This window comes from Trichomycterus rosablanca, chromosome 5, assembly GCF_030014385.1.
Source record: "Trichomycterus rosablanca isolate fTriRos1 chromosome 5, fTriRos1.hap1, whole genome shotgun sequence".
Classification (NCBI taxonomy): domain Eukaryota; kingdom Metazoa; phylum Chordata; class Actinopteri; order Siluriformes; family Trichomycteridae; genus Trichomycterus; species Trichomycterus rosablanca.
This window is the reverse complement of record NC_085992.1, coordinates 7,509,456-7,534,751: the sequence shown is the minus strand read 5'-3', so window position 1 is coordinate 7,534,751 and position 25,296 is coordinate 7,509,456. Positions and strand designations below refer to the sequence as shown.

Here is a 25,296-nt window from a genome sequence, read left to right as displayed (position 1 = left end):
GTAGTGGTCCTGTGGGGGTCCTGACCATTAAAGAATGGGGTGAAAGGGGGTTAACAAAGCATGCAGAGAAACAGATGGACTACAGTCAGTAATTGTAGATCTACAAAGTGCTTCTATATGGTAAATGGAGCTGATAAAATGGACAGTGAGTGTAGAAACAAGGAGGTGGTTTTAATGTTATGGCTGATCGGTGTATGTAAATGTTTTGTCTTTATTGTTACATTTATGACATTCGTCTTGCATGATCCTGCTAGCTATACAATAACTCACAATAACTCGGAACATTTTTTTCAGAACAGCCTTTTTATTACTATTGAATGTGAAAGCAAAATAGACAGCAAAGACCTGTCTGCCCTTCAGATTTTATAAAAATTGCAGGGTTAAAAAACAATGTAATGTTTTTTAGATCAAGACAATAAACCATAAATAAACCAGACAGACAGAGATCAAGACTATAAACCAGAAGGATTCCATGTAGGAAACAAAAAGAAATAGCTTTTTGATATTGTTTAAAAAGACTCACACTGTGCCCCCTGCCCCCACCCCATTGACAAGGTTTACGCCATGTGCCTTCTATTATGTGAGCTCAGCCTGGGATTCGAACCATTGAACTTAGGCACATATATGCACACCAGCTCAGTATCATTTTAGTCACTTATTGCAAATAGTAAATGTAAAGAATGGACATTTTTCTTTATACAGTGAATCAACTGTACTAAGAAAATGATATAGGACTAAAAACTACATTCTGGAGATGAGCTAGAGTAGCTAATAAATGTTATAAATATTTGTAATTAACGTACTGATATTAGTGTTACTCTGTAAACACTGTTTACAAATTGCGGAAGGCATTGATACACATTAACATACAACATAAAGATTAATATACAACCCCAAATCAGAAAAAGTTGGGACAGTATGGAAAATATAAATAAATTAAAAACGCAGTGATCTTTACATTTACTTTGACTTTTATTTGATTGCAGACAGGATTAACCTGAGATATTTCATGTTTAATCTGCTCAACTTCATTTCATTTTTTAATAAACCTTCATTCCAGCATTTCAGGTCTGCAACACATTCCAAAAAAAGCTGGGACGGGGGCAATTTAGGGCTAGTAATGAGGTGAAAAATCTAAATAACGATACGATTTTAAACAGTTGATGTCAACAGGTGATTGTAATCATGCTTTGGTACACAAGCAGCATCCAGGAAAGGCTGAGTCTTTGATGAACAGAGATGATCAGAGGATCTCCAGTTTGCCAACAAATGTGTGAGAAAATGATTGAAATGTTTAAAAACAATGTACCTCAAAGGAGGATTGGAAGTGGTTTGCATATTTCTCCCTCTACAAAACAGATCATTAAAAGATTCAAGGAATCAGGAGAAATTTTAGTGCATAAAGGTCAAGGGTGCAAGCTAAAGCTGAACACCATGTGATCATCCATCCCTCAGACGGCACTGCATCAAGAACCGCCACTCAACAATAGCTGATATGACCACATGGGTGAGGGATTACTGTGGCAAACCTTTGTCAAGCACTACAATACAGAGTTACTGCACAAATACCACTTAAAACTGTACTGTGCAAAAAAAAAAAAAGCCTTATGTTAACCATGTCCAGAAGCGGCGTCGACTTTTTCTGGGCTCTGAGGCATCTAGGATGGACCATCATACAGTGGAAATGTGTATTGTGGTCAGATAAATCAGCATTCCAGGTCTTTTTTGGGAAAAAAAATTATTAATTATTAATAAATGAAATGAATTTGAGCAGATAAAACATGAAATATCTCAGGTTCATCCTGTCTGCAAACAAATAAAAGTCAAAGTAAATGTAAGAAACTCTTTTTTTTTTTTTTTATTATTTGCATTTTCCATGCTGTCCCAACTTATTCTGATTTGGGGTTGTATATTAATCTTTATGTTGTATGTTAGTGTATCAATGCCTTCCGCAATTTGTAAACAGTGTTTACAGAGTAACACTAATATCAGTACGTTAATTACAAATATTTATAACATTTATTAGCTACTCTAGCTCATCTCCAGAATGTAGTTTTTAGTCCTATATCATTTTCTTAGTACAGTTGATTCACTATATAAAGTAGAATGTCCATTCTTTACATTTACTATTTGCAATAAGTGACTAAAATGATACTGAGCTGGTGTGCATATACAGTGTATCACAAAAGTGAGTACACCCCTCACATTTCTGCAAATATTTCCTTATATCTTTTCATGGGACAACACTACAGACATGAAACTTGGATATAACTTAGAGTAGTCAGTGTACAGCTTGTATAGCAGTGTAGATTTACTGTTTTCTGAAAATAACTCAACACACAGCCATTAATGTCTAAATAGCTGGCAACATAAGTGAGTACACCCCACAGTGAACATGTCCAAATTGTGCCCAAATGTGTCGTTGTCCCTCCCTGGTGTCATGTGTCAAGGTCCCAGGTGTAAATTGGGAGCAGGGCTGTTAAATTTGGTGTTTTGGGTACAATTCTCTCATACTGGCCACTGGATATTCAACATGGCACCTCATGGCAAAGAACTCTCTGAGGATGTGAGAAATAGAATTGTTGCTCTCCACAAAGATGGCCTGGGCTATAAGAAGATTGCTAACACCCTGAAACTGAGCTACAGCATGGTGGCCAAGGTCATACAGCGGTTTTCCAGGACAGGTTCCACTCGGAACAGGCTTCGCCAGGGTCCACCAAAGAAGTTGAGTCCATGTGTTCGGCGTCATATCCAGAGGTTGGCTTTAAAAAATAGACACATGAGTGCTGCCAGCATTGCTGCAGAGGTTGAAGACGTGGGAGGTCAGCCTGTCAGTGCTCAGACCATACGCCGCACACTGCATCAACTCGGTCTGCATGGTCGTCATCCCAGAAGGAAGCTGACGCACAAGAAAGCCCGCAAACAGTTTGCTGAAGACAAGCAGTCCAAGAACATGGATTACTGGAATGCCCTGTGGTCTGACGAGACCAAGATAAACTTGTTTGGCTCAGATGGTGTCCAGCATGTGTGGCGGCGCCCTGGTGAGAAGTACCAAGACAACTGTATCTTGCCTACAGTCAAGCATGGTGGTGGTAGCATCATGGTCTTGGGCTGCATGAGTGTTGCTGGCACTGGGGAGCTGCAGTTCATTGAGGGAAACATGAATTCCAACATGTACTGTGACATTCTGAAACAGAGCATGATCCCCTCCCTTCGAAAACTGGGCCTCATGGCAGTTTTCCAACAGGATAACGACCCCAAACACAACCTCCAAGATGACAACTGCCTTGCTGAGGAAGCTGAAGGTAAAGGTGATGGACTAAACCCAATTGAGCACCTGTGGCGCATCCTCAAGTGGAAGGTGGAGGAGTTCAAGGTGTCTAACATCCAACAGCTCCATGATGTCATCATGGAGGCGTGGAAGAGGATTCCAGTAGCAACCTGTGCAGCTCTGGTGAATTCCATGCCCAGGAGGGTTAAGGCAGTGCTGGATAATCATGGTGGTCACACAAAATATTGACACTTTGGGCACAATTTGGACATGTTCACTGTGGGGTGTACTCACTTATGTTGCCAGCCATTTAGACATTAATGGCTGTGTGTCGAGTTATTTTCAGAAGACAGTAAATCTACACTGCTATACAAGTTGTACACTGACTACTGTAAGTTATATCCAAGTTTTAGTTCTATAGTGTTGTCCCATGAAAAGATATAATGAAATATTTGCAGAAATGTGAGGGGTGTACTCACTTTTGTGATACACTGTATGTGCCTAAGTTCAATGGTTCGAATCCCAGGCTGAGCTCACATAATAGAAGGCACATGGCGTAAACCTTGTCAATGGGGTGGGGGCAGGGGGCACAGTGTGGGTCTTAAGCCGAGACAAATAGGAGGGTTGCGTCAGGAAGGGCAGCCGGCATAAAAACTGTGCCAAATCAAATATGCGGACAAATGAGCCCCTGTGGCGACCCAAACGGAAGCAGCCAAAAGGAATCATTCAGTGCCCAAAATGATACCCGCTCCTGTTTAATATTTTTATTATTAGTCTTTCTGGATTCTCATAAAGGATCAGCATGTGTGATGTTTAAAATATAGAATCTCGTTTAAAACCGAGCAGATCGAACCATCATATCCAGATGCTCCATTATACAGTCCAAAGAACACCCCCCCTCCCCAAACCTGCAAGACTAGCCACTCTATTCTGACCATCTAACCAAATGCCCTAGATACGTACAAACCCAACTCTGCCAAAAATGCCGAAGATGCAGAGAAACCTTTGAACAACAACCTGATTTAGCATAGCCAATTAGTCTTCCGCTGCTGGGGATCCCAATTGCGTTTGATTGCGTCCCTCTACCTCTTCTTTTTCATCCGTTCCTTGGTGAATTTGCACACGAAGCTTCTCCACTTATGCACATATGCCTCGGGATGCTAACCAGGGTCCTTGCACAGCGTTTGATGACCCCAGCCACTTTATTAGTCCGTTATTTTCCCACCCAGCAGACTCAATGGCCAATTTTGTCTGCTGCAGGCACTGCCAACTGTGCCTGCTAGATGGCGTCCAGCTGGTAGCAATGAAATAACAAATTCAACCATGTAAACGGCCGTTCAGGTGGCGCATCGGTAAAATACACTAGCACACCAGACCTGGGATTTCTAATTTATCGTATCGAACTCGGCTCTGCCATCCGGTTCAGGAATGGGAAAGCCGGACCAGGGTTCCTCATAACTGGTGCAATTACGACCTCTGCTGGCAGAATGATGGTGCCTTGCGCAGGGTTGGGGTGTGGCTCTCCGTGCACAAAGCTGATCCGCATATGAACTCTCCTCGAGTAGGTGAAAAGAGGCAGTCGGTACTGCTCACGTGACGGAGGGGGCGTGTGTCAGTTGCGAAGCTTTTAAGTCAGCAGTAGAGGGCAGTATCGGTAGAGGTGAAGCGTAGGGCAATCAGGGTAATTGGATACGACTAAATTAGGGGAGAAAATTTGGGGGGAAAATTGGAGAAAAAAAGAAAGAAAAAAACAATATAAATGATCTACATCGTACATGCATCGACTAACCCTGCATTTCCGATAAGCTACCTTCCTGCTATGAAGATTACCAAAGTGTAAACATGGTGTTAAACCATCAAACAAACAATCATGGCAGATTTGTTCACCTAAAGCCTTCTATGTAATACACAAGTCTTTACTTTACACCTTTTTATTGTACATAGCACACCACTGACCTAAACATGCATTTATTTATAGAAACAATCCTTTATCCTTCACTCGCGTCTGAGTACAACAGTTTTATAGTTGATTAATTATTGTATTTTTTCCTCTTCATTCTTCACTGAACTCAATCAAGCTCATTGTAATTTGTCTGATAGAACTGCTCGTGTGCTTATTGATTGCATTTGTAACTGTGTAGCTCTTTTAAATAGTTTTTTGTTTTCACCCCTCACATCTCTCTGTTTTATGTCTGTGTGCAGAGTGTGCAGAGCATGGGCAACACCAATGCCAGGAAGGTGTATGAAGCCAACCTGCCAGACAACTTCAGACGGCCACAAACTGACCAGTATCCACTTCTGTGTGTGTGTGTGTGTGTGTTAGACTTCTGATGATGCATTAAGATACGATATATTTATTTGTCATATATACATATTATGAATCTTGTATGTAATACCTACTCAAGATCTGTTGCAGGATTTGATAATGTGACTTGCTTGCTCACTTCAGGTTCTGCATTGGTGGGTTTGGTGGTCTATAGGTCAACAGATACTATTCTTTTTAATCTGATAACTACACCAAAATCACTTATAACTACCTGCTAAAGGCAGACCAGGCCCCCACTTGCCCTCTCTGTGGAGCAAGAATCTCTGTTAAACACATTCTCTGCATGCCAAAAGATAAATAACATCAGAACATCATTTTACAATACAAACAACTACAAAGAAATCTTCACCTCAGTCCCCTAAAAACTGCCTAAATTCTTAGAAGCAATAGAACTTAAAAATGCCATATAAAATATATAAAAAATCAATTAAACTCTACACCCTCACAGTTATTCAAACACTGTAATTCATATAAAGTCTTTTCGTGGATTCCTATAAAGAAACATATTAACCCCCACTTTGACTTTTTAAAGATGGAACCTTTAACCTTTATTCAGCCATGAAGATAGCCATAGCAGATGACATGCTGTTATGAATCAAACAAACAAAAATCTGTTAACTGGTAACTTGGCCAGATCTTTAGGGGGGGAAATAACCAATGAAGGTCAGATGTTCTGATTAATTACAATTACTGTAGTGTAATGTTGCTATTGTCTGTATGTTGTATCTTTATTAATACTTTATTGGTGAGTTGTTTTGTCAGTATCATTGTAAATCAGTAATGTAAAGTTTGCATCCACCCTGCTGCTCCCAGGCACGTCACCCTGGTCCTGACATCCATTTTTTCTCATTTTAAAGTCCTTATATTGACCTGAACTGTCTTCTATAGGATACTTGCTCCTACCCAATCCATCTGTCCGGTCATCATGGTCATTTGATCAGTCGGTTTTAGCTCAGTGATGAGCAAGCCTTTTCTGTTGCAGGGAATGTGGAACAGCCTACTCCTGGACATTAGGTCTAGACCTTCCACTAATGCTTTTTAATCTAGATTTAAAAACCCATTTTTACTGGTTAGTATGTTGATGCTTCCGAATGGCCATGATGGTTCTAACTTTGTTTTTAATTGTATGTGGCACATTTCAGGCTTGGATACATGTGCCTTGAACTAAATTGTGTAGTATTCTAACCCACAATTACATGCAGTCGGGTGGTGCAGCGGTCAGTTACTCTAGCGCAGGGGAAAGAGACGAAAAAAAAGGGTTGCAGAGAAAAATATTAATAATTAAATTAACTTGTACGCGAATACCCCCTTATGGAGGCTTTATTTTATGTCTTGTATTGAGAGAGTAAAAAAATCTGCTCTAGCCCACCACCACTGGGAACCGGGTTCGAATCTCAGCGGCGCTATCAGCTACACTTGATGGAAATGGATTGGCATCCTGTCAAGTGTATTCCTTCCTTGCACCCATTATTTCCCTGGTGGAAACAGACCTGCCACGACCCTGACCAGGATAAAGCGGTTGATGAAACATACACTGAAACACAGGAACAAAGACACTCAGCTTTTTGACTAACCCTCTCACCTTGACTTGGACCTGTATAGTGTGTGAAAGATTGACTCAGCCATGCCTGGAATAGCAACAGCTTTTTGTTTGTTTCTTTTGGTGTTTTTTTTTTTTTTAGGTAGAGGTATTGCTTTTCCCCCTCGGTCCTGTCTCATTCAGCCGCTCTAATTGGGTGTGCGAGACAGCTCAGCTAATCCTATATTCTCTTCTCTGGACCCTTTGCACACTTTAATTGAATTTTCTTGGCAAGCGTGGTTCTTATCTGTGCTCTTGTTTTCGAGGCGGGTGTGGAAATCGGTTGGTTTCCATGCTGACCGCTGCAGTACAGTGTTCCTACCTGTCAACATGGATTCATCCGAGTGCTGAAGGTGAGCTGCTCTCAGACAGGTCTATGATAAAACCTTCCAATGGAAAATCAGATCTGAATTATGAATTCTGACATTTTCTTCAGACATTTTCCCTCTTTTGTAGCACATTATGCTCAGTGCTTCATTGTTTCCTTTTAATAATCACAATAATAGAATTGGTTCCACTAATGTAAATGTAGCAGAAAGAGGGAATGTAGTAAAAGCTGTCATTTATTCTTGGTCCATGTCTGTTCCATGGAGCATTTTTTCTCCTTTCTGCTTTTTCATTCTGTCTTTTTTACCAAGGTTATTTCTGCCTCTTAATGGTATTTTGCACTTGCATTTCCCACTCATTTCATGCACTGCACCCTTGGACAGATTTCACCTTTTGACTTTGGTCTCAGGATCGAGGTTCTAAAGCTGCCTCCATCTATTCAAATAAATAACAAATAAATTGAAATGTACGGTTATACATGTAATCCAAAATTTTATAGAATAGAAATAATTTCATATGTATAATAGTGCATGTTGGTGTTTAATAAAAGGCTTGTCTAGGTACAGTTACCATACTACACTAGGGCTGCCACTAACGACCACTTTTCTATCGATTAATCTATGGATTAATTTACCAATTCATTGATTAATCTATAGATTATTTTACCGATTAGTTGATTGGCCGATTGATCTATAGATTTTTTTTTTACAGAATCATCAACGAATCTATAGATTACTGTACCAATTCGACGATTAATCTATAGCTTGTTTTACGATTAGCTGATAATCTATGAATTATATATATAGATTATATATATGTATAGATTATTTGTACAGATTTGTTGATTAAATCTATAGATTGTTTTTACAGATTCATTGATTGATCTATAGAGTATTTTTGTAGATTTGCTGATTAATCTATAGATTTTTTTACAGATTTATCGATTAATCTTTAGATTATTTTGTACAGATTCATCGATTATTCTATAGCCCCCCCCCCCCCCCACTTTAATTGCCGCGGCAACCGCAAAAATCACGAGCCCAACGCAGCAAAGTGTGCGGCGCATGTGAATGCGCTCTAACTGAACTCGCTAAGAAATGCGGTATTCCAAGATCTCCGCGATTAAGAAGCTTAATGAAACAATATAGAAGTAAAAATGCACCCTAACTGAACTCGCTAAGAAATACGGTATTCTAGGATCTCCGCGATTAAGAAGTTGAAACAATATAGACGTGCAACATCGTGCTAGTGCTGCTGTGGTACCATCAAAGCTTTGCACAGTGTACAAACCACATTTTTGTTTTGTGCCAGTTTTAAGTATTCCCAAACTTTTGATGGTTTGGGTCTTGGAAAATTTGTAGCTTTTCTTTGAAAGCTCACTACAGTCGGCCTCTGACTGCTGCAGACGGCATTTTTTAAAACTGCGCTTAATGCTGCCAACCAGTGACTGGATCAAATACGACGTAGGTCATGCACGCAGCAAGCAGTGCTGAGGGAAATCATATGAACAGTTATATGAATGGAATCACTGTAGAAATGACAAAGGATCATTTATAAGCATAGTTTTAAAAACGATGCATCGACTTAAAATATTGCGTCGACGTCATCGACTAGGTCGACCAATCGCAGCCCTATCTACCAGTCATGCTAAGAAAAAGTGGTTATGAGTGAATTAAATAGATACCAGTAAGAAAAATACCAGCTCTGCCAGCCATGCAACATCTTTAACAAACACTGCACTGCTAATTTTTTGTTTGCAAATGCTGGTTTATTTTTTTGCATTTTTCGTAATTTTCTCAATCTAGTCGTATCCAATTCCTTAAATGTATCACTGCTGTTGACTTCCACTCTTGACCGAGGAGGGCCATGACTAACACATGCCCCCTCCGGCACATGCAAGTAGCCCAACGATTCCCAACCTTTTTTGCACCATGGACCAGTTTCATATAAGATATAATTTCATGGATCGGTGGGGGTGGGGGATTTAAAATAGAATAACAGTACTACTCACAAATTCAGTGGGAACCCTGAGCTTTTTCGCTGTAACGAGACACTCCCACCTAGAGGTGACAGGAGACAATAACACTCGATGTGTGTTGGAAATGGAAGCAGTGTTTTTTATTGCTTTTGTAGCAATCTCTAATTATTTATTTGTTCTGTGCGACCCGGTAATAAATGATGCACTGCAGTAGCCAACTGTTTTTTTTTCACCTGCACAAGGCGGGTTCAGATGGAGATTCGTATCAATTCCCTGTCACTGCAAGCACCATCGATCAGCCAGCAGAGGTCGAAAGCAGCAGTTATAAGGATTCCCCTCCAGCATTCCCACCCTCAGACGAGCCAGTCGTCGTCTCTATATACACTCAGCCTGCCAGTAGCAGAGCTGAGGTGCAGGTTGTTCTTGCCGGTGTGTTGCCCTGTGTTTCAAGGTGCAACCTGTGCTCTGGATGGATTAGTTGTGGGTGTTTTTAGTTTCTCTTTAACTCTCTCTGACACAGTCGGGCGTCTCTAATTTCATTGCAGTGGGACTGTAATAAAGGACAATTGCTCCACATAGCGACCTTAACAAGTTTAGCCGAATTAATTCTCTCTGGAAATGTAATGGCACACAAGGTCTAACTACTTTTCCTCTCAGTTCATTCAGTGCGAGATTGAAATTCCCCGTCATAGTGATTTTAAACAATTGCACTTGTAGTTTAGGGATTGGTACTTATTTGATGACTTACTATTGCCTGTTTTGCTGTGTGGACTGCAGCTTCTAATTTATTTTTCCTTCCTCTAGCGGGTAGAGCATTTATTTTCTACCAGTTTTTCTCAGAGATGTCAAGTGCACTAAATTTCCCTATTTTGCGCCTTTTGCTCTCCCACCATCGCCTGCTTTTCCACCCCCTTTTGTTCACTAAAGTGGGGCATGACTTGCAAATTACCACCAACAATTGCTAATTTTTCTCTTTTGCTTGTTTTCATTGTTGCTTTCTGTCTTTATTTTTCTATAATCTTCAGTTCATTTATTTTTCCCTTTTTGTTTCTAAGTTTGCTCCTTTGTTCAGTATTTCATGTTTATTTTGCTTCAGCTGTCTGACTGTTTATCTCTCCTTCTGGCTCATGCACTCCTCCTGGCTGTCAGACATATATCTATTAGTCCCCATAAACTATACAGTGGGGCCAAAAAGTATTTAGTCAGCCACTGATTGTGCAAGTTCTCCTACTTAGAAAGATGAGAGAGGTCTGTAATTTTCATAATAGGTACACTTCAACTATGAGAGACAAAATGAGAAAAAAAAATCCAGGAAATCACATTGTAGGATTTTTAAAGAATTTATTTGTAAATTATGGTGGAAAATAAGTATTTGGCCAATAACAAACAAGCAAGATTTCTGGCTCTCACAGACCTGTAACTTCTTCTTTAAGAAGCTCTTCTGTCCTCCACTCATTACCTGTATTAATGGCACCTGTTTGACCTCGTTATCTGTATAAAAGACACCTGTCCACAGCCTCAAACAGTCAGACTCCAAACTCAACCATGGCCAAGACCAAAGAGCTGTCAAAGGACACCAGGAAGAAAACTGTAGACCTGCACCAGGCTGGGAAGAGTGAATCTACAATAGGCAAGCAGGTTGGTGTGAATAAATCAACTGTGGGAGCAATTGTAAGAAAATGGAAGACATACAAGACCATTGATAATCTCCCTCGATCTGGGGCCCCACGCAAGATCTCATCCCGTGGGGTCAAAATGATCATGAGAACGGTGAGCAAAAATCCCAGAACTACACGGAGGGACCTGATGAATGACCTGCAGAGAGCTGGGACCAAAGTAACAAAAGCTACCATCAGTAACACACTACGCCGAAAGGGACTCAAATCCTGCAGTGCCAGGCGTGTCCCCCTGCTTAAGCCAGTACGTGTCCAGGCCCGTCTGAAGTTTGCCAGAGAGCATATGGATGATCCAGAAGAGGATTGGGAGAATAACATGTGGCCAGATGAAACCAAAATGGAACTTTTTGGTAAAAACTCAACTCGTTGTGTTTGGAGGAAGAAGAATGCTGAGTTGCATCCCAAGAACACCATACCTATTTTACTATATTTTCTTTTAGTTTTTATGTTTTATTTGCTTATTTCTCTTGTTTTAATTTCGTATTTACCAAATTGTAGGGTATATTTTACAATATTTTCTTTTAATTTTTCAAGTTCTTAATCTTTATCTCTCTTGTTTGCATTTCATGTTTTTAATTGTAACTAAATGTTTGCAAGAAGTCTTTCTGAGGTTCTAGATCTCAGGAATGTTTTAATGCTTTTAATTTTTAATTTTTCCTTATGTAAAGCACTTTGAATTGCCACTGTGTATGAAAGGTGCTATACAAATAAACTTGCCTTGCCTTGCCTTGCCTTACCTACTGTGAAGCATGGGGGTGGAAACATCATGCTTTGGGGCTGTTTTTCTGCAAAGGGGACAGGACGACTGATCCGTGTTAAGGGAAGAATGAACGGGGCCATGTATCGTGAGATTTTAAGCCAAAACCTCCTTCCATCAGTGAGAGCATTGAAGATGGAACGTGGCTGGGTCTTCCAGCATGACAATGATCCCAAACACACCGCTCGGGCAACGAAGGAGTGGCTCCGTAAAAGCATTTCAAGGTCCTGGAGTGGCCTAGCCAGTCTCCAGACCTCAACCCCATAGAAAATTTGTGGAGGGAGTTGAAAGTCCGTGTTGCCCAGCGACAGCCCCAAAACATCACTGCTCTAGAGGAGATCTGCATGGAGGAATGTGCCAAAATACCAGCTACAGTGTGTGCAAACCTGGTGAAGACTTACAGGAAACGTTTGACCTCTGTCATTGCCAACAAAGGTTATGTTACAAAGTATTGAGTTGAACTTTTGTTATTGACCAAATACTTATTTTCCACCATAATTTACAAATAAATTCTTTAAAAATCCTACAATGTGATTTCCTGGATTTTTTTTTTTCTCATTTTGTCTCTCATAGTTGAAGTGTACCTATTATGAAAATTACAGACCTCTCTCATCTTTCTAAGTAGGAGAACTTGCACAATCAGTGGCTGACTAAATACTTTTTGGCCCCACTGTATGTTATTTGTTCAGGCTCAAAATCCTGCATACAAGCTCTTAAATCCATGAAGACAGACCACCCAATAATCAGAGAACTGCTCAGTATGGACAAAGAACTTTACAGCCAAGGTTTTTCAATCTTCTGCTGCTGGATTCCAGGTCACTGTGGCATAGAAGGAAACGAAAAAGCAGACAGCCTAGCAAAGGAAGCAAAAAATCAAGACATTGCTTGGAAATATACGTTCCCAAAACCGATGCTTACCCACAAATCAAAGTTTACTGCAGAGAGAAATGGCAAGAAGAGTGGTCCAGCAATCCGCAAAATAAACTACATGAAATAACTCCCAACATCGGTATTTCACACAATCGAGACTTTTAAAATAGACAAGACCAGACGATTATAACCCGTTGCCGAATAGGCCATACTGCCCTCACCCACCGACACCTCCTGGTTGGCGAGCTGGCACCAGTTTGTCAATTCTGTGCTAACCCGCTAACAGTTAAACATATTTTATTAGAATGCGCTACGGTTTCTACTATCAGAGACATTTGTTACAGCATCGAGAATATAAAAGTACTGTTTGAAAGGATTCCTTTAGGAAGTCTACATTTAAAACAATTAATATGAACATGTAATATTTTACAGTTCAAATACCTGTACTTGCCATAAAATAGCCAATATGTTGCTGATATGGCAATAAACCCAAACAAACAAAAAAATCTCTCCTTGTGTTGACCTCCACTTTTGGCTGAGGAAGACTGTGACTAACACATGCCCCCTCTGGCACGTGTGCGGTAGCCCAGTTATCCCCAACCTTTTTTGCACCACAGACCGGTTTCATGTAAGATACAATTTCACGGACCGGGTGGGCGGGGGGATTTAAAATAGAATAACAATACAACAAGTAACAATACACTTATTTTTTGTCTATTTTTGTCTTTCTTTTAGTTTTTGTGGCTGCCATTTCTTCTTTTGTTTCCTTATGGCAGTGCGGTCTAGTGGCTTGGTGGGTAGCACTATTGCTTCACGTCAATAAGGTCCCGGGTTTGATTCCCAGGGTACCGCCATATAAACAGCCTCAATGTGCTGATAAGGCATTAAACACAAACAAACAAACAAATGAAATCAATTCCCAGGTAGAGCAGTCTGGGTCCTTTCTATGTGGAGTTTTGAACATTCTCATGTTTTTCTCACAGTAATGTGTTCAAGTTAGTCATATCAATTTACCTGATCGCATTTCACTTCCTATAATGCTGCTTAACTCCTGACCGAGGAGGGCCGTGACTATCACACCAAGCGCTCCTCTATACCATGCACAACGCTGGTTCATATGAAGCACAGATCTCACTTATCCCCCGTCTCTGTGCAGGCACCATTAATCAGCCAGCAGAGGTCGCAATTTCACCAGTTATGAGGAATCCCCGCCGGCATTTCCACCCTTCAGACGAGCCAATCACTGTCTGTATAGACAGAGCTGAGATTCAAACTCGCGGGTTCGAGATATCAGTACTGGTGTGCTAGTGTGTTTTACTATTTGTTGCACCGCACTGCAGGTGACGTGGTGTTTCAGAGTGTTTTCCTTAACAGTATTGCAGAGCTGTGGAGTTCTTCATCAGGGACAAGTACGAGAAAAAGAAGTACTACGACAAAAACGTATCAGCTGACTCAGTGGTAAGTCCAGCTAATTCACTGGTTTTCATGTACAGGTATTAAAGGTTTTTAATGAAGGTCCCTACCATGCACAAATGTTTGATAGCTAAATGCAAAATTACAATGTGATGTCCAAAATGATGGAATTGTAGTAGATATACTGTACATCGATCAGCCATAACATTAAAACCACCTCCTTGTTTCTACACTCACTGTCCATTTTATCAGCTCCACTTACCATATAGAAGCACTTTGTAGTTCTACAATTACTAACTGTAGTCCATGTGTTTCTCTACATGCTTTGTTAGCCCCCTTTCATGCTGTTCTTCAATGGTCAGGACCCTCCCAGGATCACCACAGAGCAGGTATTATTTAGGTGGTGGATCATTCTCAGCACTGCAGTGACACTGACATGGTGGTGGTGTGTTCGTGTGTGTTGTGATGGTATGAGTGGATAAGACACAGTAGCGCTGCTGGAGTTTTTAAACCCCTCACTGTCACTGCTGGACTGAGAATAGTCCACCAACCAAAAATATATCCAGCCAACAGCGCCCCGTGGGCAGCGTCCTGTGACCACTGATGAAGGTCTAGAAGATGACCAACTCGAACAGCAGCAATAGATGAGCGATCGTCTCTGACTTTACATCTACAAGGTGGATCAACTAGGTAGGAGTGGACAGTGAGTGGACACTGTTTTTAAAAACTCCATCAGTGCTGCTGTGTCTGATCCACTCATACCAGCACAACACACACTAACACACCACCACCATGTCAGTGTCACTGCAGTGCTGAGAATGATCCACCACCTAAATAATACCTGCTCTGTGGTGGTCCTGTGGGAGTCCTGACCACTGAAGAACAGCATGAAAGGGGGCTAACAAAGTATGTAGAGGAACAGATGGACTACAGTCAGTAATTGTAGAACTACAAAGTGCTTTTATATGGTAAGTGGAACTGATAAAATGGACAGAGTGAGAAATTTGTACCCTTAAACTCAGTGTGCACGACTGCTGCTTTGCTCAGTGCTCGGCTTGAGCGGTAAAACGTCATTAAAGTGCGAATATGAGACGAATCTGCATTTGTGTTGAATAACTATCAAATTTAATCTGAAAGCTCCACATGTATCTGTGTTTATCTGGATTTTCTCCTGTTTCACATTTAAACTTGTGTTACAGCTCGAGGTTCTGACAAATTGTAACAATCAGCTTTTCAGAGAGTCTAAAACACTTATCATTAATATATATATATATATATATATATATATATGTACTTAATGTATTAAAAGAACGACATAGAAACACTAAACCTTTCCTAATTATTACTAATAATTAATTCTCTCCACTAATTAAGAAGCATAAGAGAAGTGCAGGTTTTATTGTATTTTTGATTGATGTTTAACCGTTTTTCAATTGTATTTCAGTGTTTATATTATATTTGTGTTATTTTCAGTGTATATATATATTTCAAGTGTCAAAAACAACCCCATTATTTTACATAAGCCTAAAATATATGCAGTTCCACGAGACCATGGAACGCATTAACAGGTTTCCCAAACATCCTTATGAGAAAAAATACCTTAAGACTCAACGCCACTTTCAGAATCAATTTAGGTTGAGTTTCAAGGTACCCGGTGTATATTTGTTCAGGTATTAAGTTTGACAAGGGCCAAATTGTGATGGATAGACGACTGGGTCAGAGCATCTCCAAACTGCAGCTCTTGTGGGGTGTTCCCGGTCTGCAGTGGTCAGTATCTATTACAAGTGGTCCAAGGAAGGAACAGTGGTAAACCTGCGACGTGGGAACGAAGGCTGGCGCATGTGGTCCGATCCAACAGACCAGCTACTGTAGCTCAGACTGCTGAATGCTGGTTCTGATAGAAAGGTGTCAGACTCTATGCCTCGACGGGTCAGGGCTGTTTTGGCGGCAAAAGGGGGATCTTCACAATATTAGGTCATAATGTTATGCCTGATCAGTGTATATTTTTTACTGCTGTTTGAAGACTGCCTAACCTCAATTCTCCGACAAAATGACATAATTGTTTAGCTTGTTAGTTGTTGGCGCTTTATGTCCTCCACTAGCTTCCTCTATTATGTCACTCTGCTGATGGAATTAAGGCTTTAAAACCAGGCGTGAAACGGAGCCGCCTGAGACGATGGTGCCTGTCGTTTAGGCTAGAAAAACAAAAGCATGACGTTGTGCTGCGCGTCCACATCTGCACGAGAAGCTGTCAGAAGCTCCTGCGTTATTGTTCAGAGATCGGCTCTCAATTCTCCAGCATGTCAACACAGGCCGAGCGTGTGCGATAGGAAATAAACGCTGTCTTGTTTTATTGGGGAATAAATAGAGTTTTAAATGAAAAGCCTTATCGTAAGTCACAGCAATAACATCGTGTTCGCGTCCTGCTGCTTCTCCGCCGTTTGAATGATTGTGTGTACAGGCAGTAAAGGAAAATCTTGAGAAATGAATGTCCCAGGATATTAAGCATTAGCCCCTTCTCAGGGTTTTTTCTTTCTTTCTTTCTTTCTTTAAGGACAGTCCTCCTGGTTTTCAGTAGGGATGTAACGATACACTACTCACAAAGCGATACGATTTGTTCCCGATTTGTTTTTGTTTTTTTTAACAAAATGAAATTGAAGTCAAATTATGACAAAGTTTTCTTTTATTATTTCTCTTAAAAAATAAAATACTGTATTTGTGCTTACCTTTTATTTATCTACAACCCCAAATCATAAAAAGTTGGGACAGTATGCAAAATGCAAATAAAATACAGGTGCAGTGTTCCTTACATTTACTTCTACTCTTTTATTTGATTGCAGACAGTTTGAACTCAAGATATTTAATGTTTAATCTGCTCAACTACATTTCATTTATTAATAAACCTCCATTCCTGCATTTCAGGCCTGCAACACATTCCAAAAAGAGTTGGGACGGGGTCAATTTAGGGCTAGTAATGAGGTGAAAAAACTAAATGATGTGACTCCAAACAGGTGATGTCAACAGGTGATTGTAATCATGCTTCGGTACAAAAGCAGCATCCAGGAAAGGTTGAGTCTCTGATGAGTAAAGATGATCAGAGGATCTCCAGTCAACAAATGTGTGAGAAAATGATTGAAATGGTTACAAACAATAAACGTCAAAGAAAGATTGGAAGGGAATTGCATATTTCTCCCTCTACAGTGCATAATATCATTAAACCATTTAAGGAATCAGGAGGAATTTCAGTGTGTAAAGGCCAAGTGAGTTCCAGCTAAATGTTTTTATATGAGAATAGTTTCTTTTCCTATTATTTCCAAGATAAAGTTTGAAGTGAAGCTAAATTCTCAGACTGCTTTGTATGTGAATACATGCCAGTGTGTGATCTGAACTCGTGTAATTAAATATAGATTTAGTCCTTTTCTTCAAGCTGTAATAGCTTTTTACTGAATGACTGACCAGTGGCTTTTCTGACCCCGCCACCATCATCTAGCTCTTCTCCGGCACACCGTAATTGACCAGCGTGCATTGTCTAGCATTGAAGTGAACGTTCTCCATTACTCTCCCCAGCAGAAAGCCAATCACCTCTGGCCCCTCGCCACCATGCTCGGCTCTTTTCAGAAGATGGGAGCACGAGTACCCGAGGCCTTTCACTGCCTCCCAAATTGCATTAAGATTGAAATGGAGATACGTTTCGGCCTCCGTGCTTTCTAATGATAGCCGCACATCGACTGGTCTGCTACATCTCCTCTAGCAACCACTTTGCCTCTTATTCCCACTCGGAGATGCTAAAAGGCGGGGTTCATATGCACCTCCTGGCTCTTTAATGAAGCTGTGTAGTGCAGAGAGTCACACGCATCGACTTCAGACTCGACTCGGACTCGTTTCAAATGACTCTGACTCGACTCATGACTCGCAAAAAGGGACTCGTGCACAACAAGTGTCCCTAGCGTCATCACGTGTTAACATTAGTTACCTATGACAATTAATTATATATCATATTCTGATCGTGTCATATTCTGCTCTCTAATAAAGCTCCAGTCATTTTAACCTGCATCGCACGCAATGTGTAAATGTTCCAGCCAGCTTCCGGTGTAGTGATGAAGCGTCGCTCCCTACCTTTGGAATCTCACTTAAAATGGTGGAATACCCTACGTAGTGCACTTCACAGGAACAACTGGTGTGAATGAAACGCTCCTACAGAATTGGCGCTAATGATTAAAGAACCGCTTTCTGAACCAATCAGACCTTCTGGTTGTAATTTTTAGTAAGAAATGCTGTTATTTGCATTTATTTAGTTTGCAACATCACACAGATGATGTGTCAATGAAACACTTGATCGGCTTTCTAACGAGTTCGTGTTTTACTTCACAACCGGGAAAAGTTTAAAGGTTTTTAATTATAAGCACATTTACCAACTAACGGATTATATTTTTAATGGGACACACGGTTATAAATTTAATAGCATCTGGAAGAACATAAGCTAAGGTAAGCAGTGGTTATGGATTTTTTGCTGTGTTTTGGATGTTGGTCGCTGTGTCTGATTTATTGCACGCTTTTGTTTTGTAATGAAAACAAAACATATCAGTTTAAGCTTTTACCTGGTACCTAGGAAAGTAAAGGCACTAAGTAAAACTGCAAAATACAGTCGCTAATCTGTTGTTGTTGTTTTTATCTGAAATTACAGATTATTTGTTTATTTATACGCTGCATTTACAATATATGTTTTGTGTATATTATATTGACTCGTGACTTGACTCGGACTCGTATTTTGTGACTTGTGAACATCTCTGGTGTAGTGTTGCGCTGGTGCTAACCTAGTAAGAGTGGATATCGAACTGGATCCATCAGCAGGTAACAGCCCAGTCTGGACAGTTACATACTAACCAGCGCCATAATGGAGCTGCTTGTTTGACTCGGTCTCTGTGGACCCGTGCTGCTGACAGTTCCACTTCTCAGTTGAAGAAAAAAGGAAGGGTCATCTTTCTTTCTGTCCCTCACTGTCCCTGCGGAACTTATTTTCCCTTCTTTTTTTCCTTGGCTTTTTTACTTCTGCCAATGAATTATGAAACTCGGTCAGTTTCAGGTCTGTCAGTGTAACGGCCATGATTGTCTTCAGACTATATTTACAAGGATATTCTTTACATATATTACAAAAGCTTAGCAGATTATTAGCATTGACATAATAGAAGAATTTAAAAGTAGACTAGGTGTCTAGGTATGTGTCTAGGCAAATATTAAGCAATGATGTGCATTCATATCTTGTGAGGGGAAATATCCTCCACTCAGTGGTCCTGTCTGTTCCAGGGCGGGGCGTACAATGGCTGACCCTGCGCTCTTACCCCAGCGTCAAAACAAGCTGTGATATGCAAAAAGAATTTAATTGTACTGTACACGCATATATGTATACAGTGATCAACCATAACATAACATCTACACTCACTGTCCATTTTATCAGCCCCACTAACCATATAGAAGCACCTTGTAGTTCTACAATTACTGACTGTAGTCTATCTATTTCTCTACATGCTTTGTTACCCCCCTTTCATGCTGTTCTTCAATGGCCAGGACTCTCCCAGGACCACCACAGAGCAGGTATTATTTAGGTGGTGGATCATTCTCAGCACTGCAGTGGCACTGACATGGTGGTGGTGTGTTAGTGTGTGTTGTGCTGGTATGAGTGGATCAGACACAGAAATGCTGCTGGAGTTTTTAAATACCATGTCCACTCACTGTCCACTCTATTAGACACTCCTACCTAGTTGGTCCACCTTGTAGACGTAAAGTCAGAGACGATCGCTCATCTATTGCTGCTGTTTGAGTCGGTCATCTTCTAGACCTTCATCGGTGGTCACATGACGCTGCCTACGGGGTGCTGTTGGCTGGATGTTTGGTGGACTGTTCTCAGTCCAGCAGTGACAGTGAGGTGTTTTAAAACTCCAGCAGTGCTGCTGTGTCTTATCCACTCATACCAGCACAACACACACTAACACACCACCACCATGTCAGTGTCACTGCAGTGCTGAGAATGATCCACCACCCAAATAATACCTGCTCTGTAGTGGTCCTGTGGGGGTCCTGACCATTGAAGAATGGGGTGAAAGGGGGCTAACAAAGCATGCAGAGAAACAAATGGACTACAGTCAGTAATTGTAGAACTACAAAGTGCTTCTATATGGTAAGTGGAGCTGATTGGTGGTTTTAATGTTATGGCTGATCAGTGTATATGCCACCTTAGATTCTGGGTTACTTTCAGCTTCTGAAGGGTGGCTTTTAGACAAATTTTGGGCTGGATATTTTTGCTGGACCTGGCAACTTTCTATCTAAGATTAAAACTCCAGTCCACTTGCCCTGACTTACTCCTAGTCATTCAAAATGCGTAGAGCATAAAAAACCCTTTTAGATGGTTCTTTCTCTTTTTTTGTGCAATTATAGCTCCCTGTGCAGTTGCTTTTCTGCTCTTTTCAGTCTCGCTTGTCCGGTCACCTGGGTGACCACATGGAGCTACAGTAAAATCCCTGGCTCTTTTCTGTCTCTACTCGTTCCTCAGTGCAGTGAAAAAGACCCTTTGTGGGACTCTGTGAAAGGAAAAGACATCTATCTTTTCTACAGGAGAACCTCGAGCACACAGGCTGAGGCGGAGAGGCTGGCTGGCTAGCTGGCATTCGTATCCGGCAGCTGCTGTCTGTGCCAGATTACAATTATATAATGGACATGATCCACTGACTGGAAAGCTGGATTTTGTTCCTTGCTCCAGGGAAGAAGAGCTTTACATTGTAAAGGCTTTTTATATAGATGTCTAGTTTATTTCTCTGCTAGCTGGGCGTTTAACTTAATTGCAGTTATCCCCTCCCTCTCCCTACCAATCTCTGCTCTTTTCTTGTCTTCATATCTCTACCCCTCGTCTCTTTGGCTCTCTGCAGAAGTCTTCTGATGCCGCTTTGCCCTCTGCATCTTCTCCCTCTTCACAAGGAGCTGAGAAAACCAAGCTGGAGGTACTGAAGTGTGCTGGGTGCTGTGCTTGGCTGTGCCTTCTGTTCTGTGTCGTGTCTGCATGAAAATGCATGAAAAACCCACAGTCATGTCATTTTTATATGAATAACTGAAGTCCATGTACACCGATGAGCCTAAACATTAGGACCACCTGTCTAGTATGTTGTCAAAACAGCTCTGATCCGCCTAGACTCCATCAGGTGTTCTGTTGTATCTGGTATCAGCACATTACCAGCAGGTCCTTTAACTTCAAGCCGTATATACAGTGTATCACAAAAGTGAGTACACCCCTCACATTTCTGCAGATATTTAAGTATATATTTTCATGGGACAACACTGACAAAATGACACTTCGACACAATGAAAAGTAGTCTGTGTGCAGCTTATATAACAGTGTAAATTTATTCTTCCCTCAAAATAACTCAATATACAGCCATTAATGTCTAAACCACCGGCAACAAAAGTGAGTACACCCCTTAGTGAAAGTTCCTGAAGTGTCAATATTTTGTGTGGCCACCATTATTTCCCAGAACTGCCTTAACTCTCCTGGGCATGGAGTTTACCAGAGCTTCACAGGTTGCCACTGGAATGCTTTTCCACTCCTCCATGACGACATCACGGAGCTGGCGGATATTCGAGACTTTGCGCTCCTCCACCTTCCGTTTGAGGATGCCCCAAAGATGTTCTATTGGGTTTAGGTCTGGAGACATGCTTGGCCAGTTCATCGCCTTTACCCTCAGCCTCTTCAATAAAGCAGTGGTCGTCTTAGAGGTGTGTTTGGGGTCATTATCATGCTGGAACACTGCCCTGCGACCCAGTTTCCGGAGGGAGGGGATCATGCTCTGCTTCAGTATTTCACAGTACATATTAGAGTTCATGTGTCCCTCAATGAAATGTAACTCCCCAACACCTGCTGCACTCATGCAGCCCCAGACCATGGCATTCCCACCACCATGCTTGACTGTAGGCATGACACACTTATCTTTGTACTCCTCACCTGATTGCCGCCACACATGCTTGAGACCATCTGAACCAAACAAATTAATCTTGGTCTCATCAGACCATAGGACATGGTTCCAGTAATCCATGTCCTTTGTTGACATGTCTTCAGCAAACTGTTTGCGGGCTTTCTTGTGTAGAGACTTCAGAAGAGGCTTCCTTCTGGGGTGACAGCCATGCAGACCAATTTGATGTAGTGTGCGGCGTATGGTCTGAGCACTGACAGGCTGACCCCCCACCTTTTCAATCTCTGCAGCAATGCTGACAGCACTCCTGCGCCTATCTTTCAAAGACAGCAGTTGGATGTGACGCTGAGCACGTGCACTCAGCTTCTTTGGATGACCAACGCGAGGTCTGTTCTGAGTGGACCCTGCTCTTTTAAAACGCTGGATGATCTTGGCCACTGTGCTGCAGCTCAGTTTCAGGGTGTTGGCAATCTTCTTGTAGCCTTGGCCATCTTCATGTAGCGCAACAATTCATCTTTTAAGATCCTCAGAGAGTTCTTTGCCATGAGGTGCCATGTTGGAACTTTCAGTGACCAGTATGAGAGAGTGTGAGAGCTGTACTACTAAATTGAACACACCTGCTCCCTATGCACACCTGAGACCTAGTAACACTAGCGAGTCACTTGACATTTTGGAGGGAAAATGCTCAATTTGGACATTTAGGGGTGTAGTCTCTTAGGGGTGTACTCACTTTTGTTGCCGGTGGTTTAGACATTAATGGCTGTATATTGAGTTATTTTGAGGGAAGAATAAATTTACACTGTTATATAAGCTGCACACAGACTACTTTTCATTGTCAAAGTGTCATTTTGTCAGTGTTGTCCCATGAAAAGATATACTTAAATATCTGCAGAAATGTGAGGGGTGTACTCACTTTTGTGATACACTGTATATATACTGTATATCAGTGGCGATATCTCTAAGACTGCAAGGGAAGCTCAGCTTCCCCTAGAATGTCAAAAAATTAAATGGTCAAATATGTACAGCTGTGTTAACATTTCATTGACTACAAATGTGTTACAACGCGTTCATCTCGAAGACGAGTTTGTTCAGAATCAGCTACTTATCTGCATGGAACATTTTTTTTCATTGCTTCGAAACTCACCGGTCATTGAATAAATGCCACGATTTTGTCCCGCCCCCGGACACTGAGCGTCTCTGGGGGTGAATGGAGCTGTGGGCGGGTCTGGACGCGGAGCTTCTGCAAGATGATTGGAGGATCAGTCGAAAGGCTGAATCCCGTTTTGATTGACAGCTATTTTGAGATCTACACCTTCACTTAATCACTGGGAGCTTCAGTCCCATCGCGTATTTTGCGAGTGAAGTCGAAAGACAAACTGCTGCAACCCATTTCTTGGTATTTGCTTGGTGAAATTACTTGACCATTTCCATTGTTCATTGCGTAAACAAAACACACTCATAGTATTTGTTTCAGGACACTGGTCAAGTCCCTGGAAAAGACGCCTACTTAGGATCACAGGCCATTTTCTTGAAAAGGAACGGAGGGCAGAATTTATATATAAATAAATTGACAAGTTTTATGATGTAAGCCGACAATGAGCTTCCTCTCTTTGAAAGACCAGCAGCCGCCACTGACCGATCAGCCATAACATTAAAACCACCTCCTTGTTTCTACACTCACTGTCCATTTTATCAGCTCCACTTACCATATAGGAGTACTTTGTAGTTCTACAATTACTGACTGTAGTCCATCTTTTTCTCTTCATGCTTTGTTATCCCCCTTTCACCCTGTTCTTCAATGGTCAGGACCAGGTATTATTTGGGTGGTGGATCATTCTCAGCACTGCAGTGACACTGACACGATGGTGGTGTGTTAGTGTGTGTTGTTGTGGTATGAGTGGATCAGACACAGAAGCGCTGATGAAGTTTAAACACCTCACCGTCACTGCTGGACTGAGAATAGTCCACCAACCAAAAATATATCCAGCCTACAGCGCCCCGTGGGCAGCATTCTGTGACCACTGATGAAGGTCTAGAAGATGACCAACTCGAACAGCAGCAATATATGAGCGATCGTCTCTGACTTTACATCTACAAGGTGGACCAACTAGGTAGGAGTGTCTAATAGAGTGGACAGTGAGTGGACATGGTATTTAAAAACTCAAGCAGCGTTGCTGTGTCTGATCCACTCATACCAGCACAACACACACCCAACTCACCACCACCATGTCAGTGTCAATGCAGTGCTGAGAATGATCCACCACCTGAATGATACCTGCTCTGTGGTGATCCTAGGAGAGTCTTGGCCATTGAAGAACAGGGTGAAAGCAGGCTAAAAAGATATGTAGAGAAACAAATGGACTACAGTCAGTAATTGTAGAGCTACAAAGTGCTTCTATATGGTAAGTGGAGCTGATAAAATGGACAGTGAGTGTAGAAACAAGGAGGTGGATTTAATGTTATGGCTTATCGGGGGAAAGAAGATGGGAAGTGTTTTAGATGTGTTTTATGCAATAGTGACACCCAGAGTTTAAACAAATTATTATTATAATTTTTTTAAATAGCGGGCCAATGTTAATTTTATTTTTAAAATACCTTGCGAGCCATTTTAAAAATGGTAACGAGCCGCAAATGGCCCGCAGGCCACAGTTTGGACAACCCTGGCTTAAGTCCTGTCCAGGGCATTCCCGCCTTGCGCCTAGTGTTTCCAGTTGAACCTGACCTGCCTTAACATGGCTAGTGTCTGAGGGGGTGATTGAACCAGCCCTGCCACTGGGAGAGGGTTTTGTCAGTGCAAAGAGAGAGGTTGAGAGGTTTCTCAATGCCGCTCCCCAGGCCAGATAAAAGAAGGAGGGTCATGTCAGGAAGGGCATCTGGCATTAAAAAAAATAATAATAATAATTTTTGTATTCGGACCAGATCCGCTGTGATGACCTATATAATTTTATCTTACTAAAAGGTGCAGATAAAACATTTTAACTCATTTTCTGCATCAATTGTCCTTACTGCAATAGCTGCTGCATTTATATTGATGTTACTCTAGTGAGGCAGATGAGAGTCGGAGCTTGTAGTTATGAGAGAATTTTACATTGAAGTCTTTAATCTTCTATGAAATGAAAAGCAGAAATTGCATGACTGAAAGGA

General features: G+C 41.3%; 1 protein-coding gene across 2 annotated transcripts in view; it reads left to right on the top strand.

The window, feature by feature from the left end:
* The window catches only part of smap1 (small ArfGAP 1), a 153,868-nt gene that overhangs the window by 33,447 nt on the left and 95,125 nt on the right, over window positions 1–25,296 (top strand). The window contains exons 3-5 of one of the 2 annotated variants that reach the window (XM_062995593.1): window positions 5,474–5,559; window positions 14,167–14,242; window positions 21,118–21,189. In XM_062995593.1, coding sequence (XP_062851663.1) covers window positions 5,474–5,559; window positions 14,167–14,242; window positions 21,118–21,189 — 234 coding nt within the window. The remainder of the gene's footprint in view (window positions 1–5,473; window positions 5,560–14,166; window positions 14,243–21,117; window positions 21,190–25,296) is intronic. The other variant, XM_062995594.1, reaches the window with a different exon arrangement.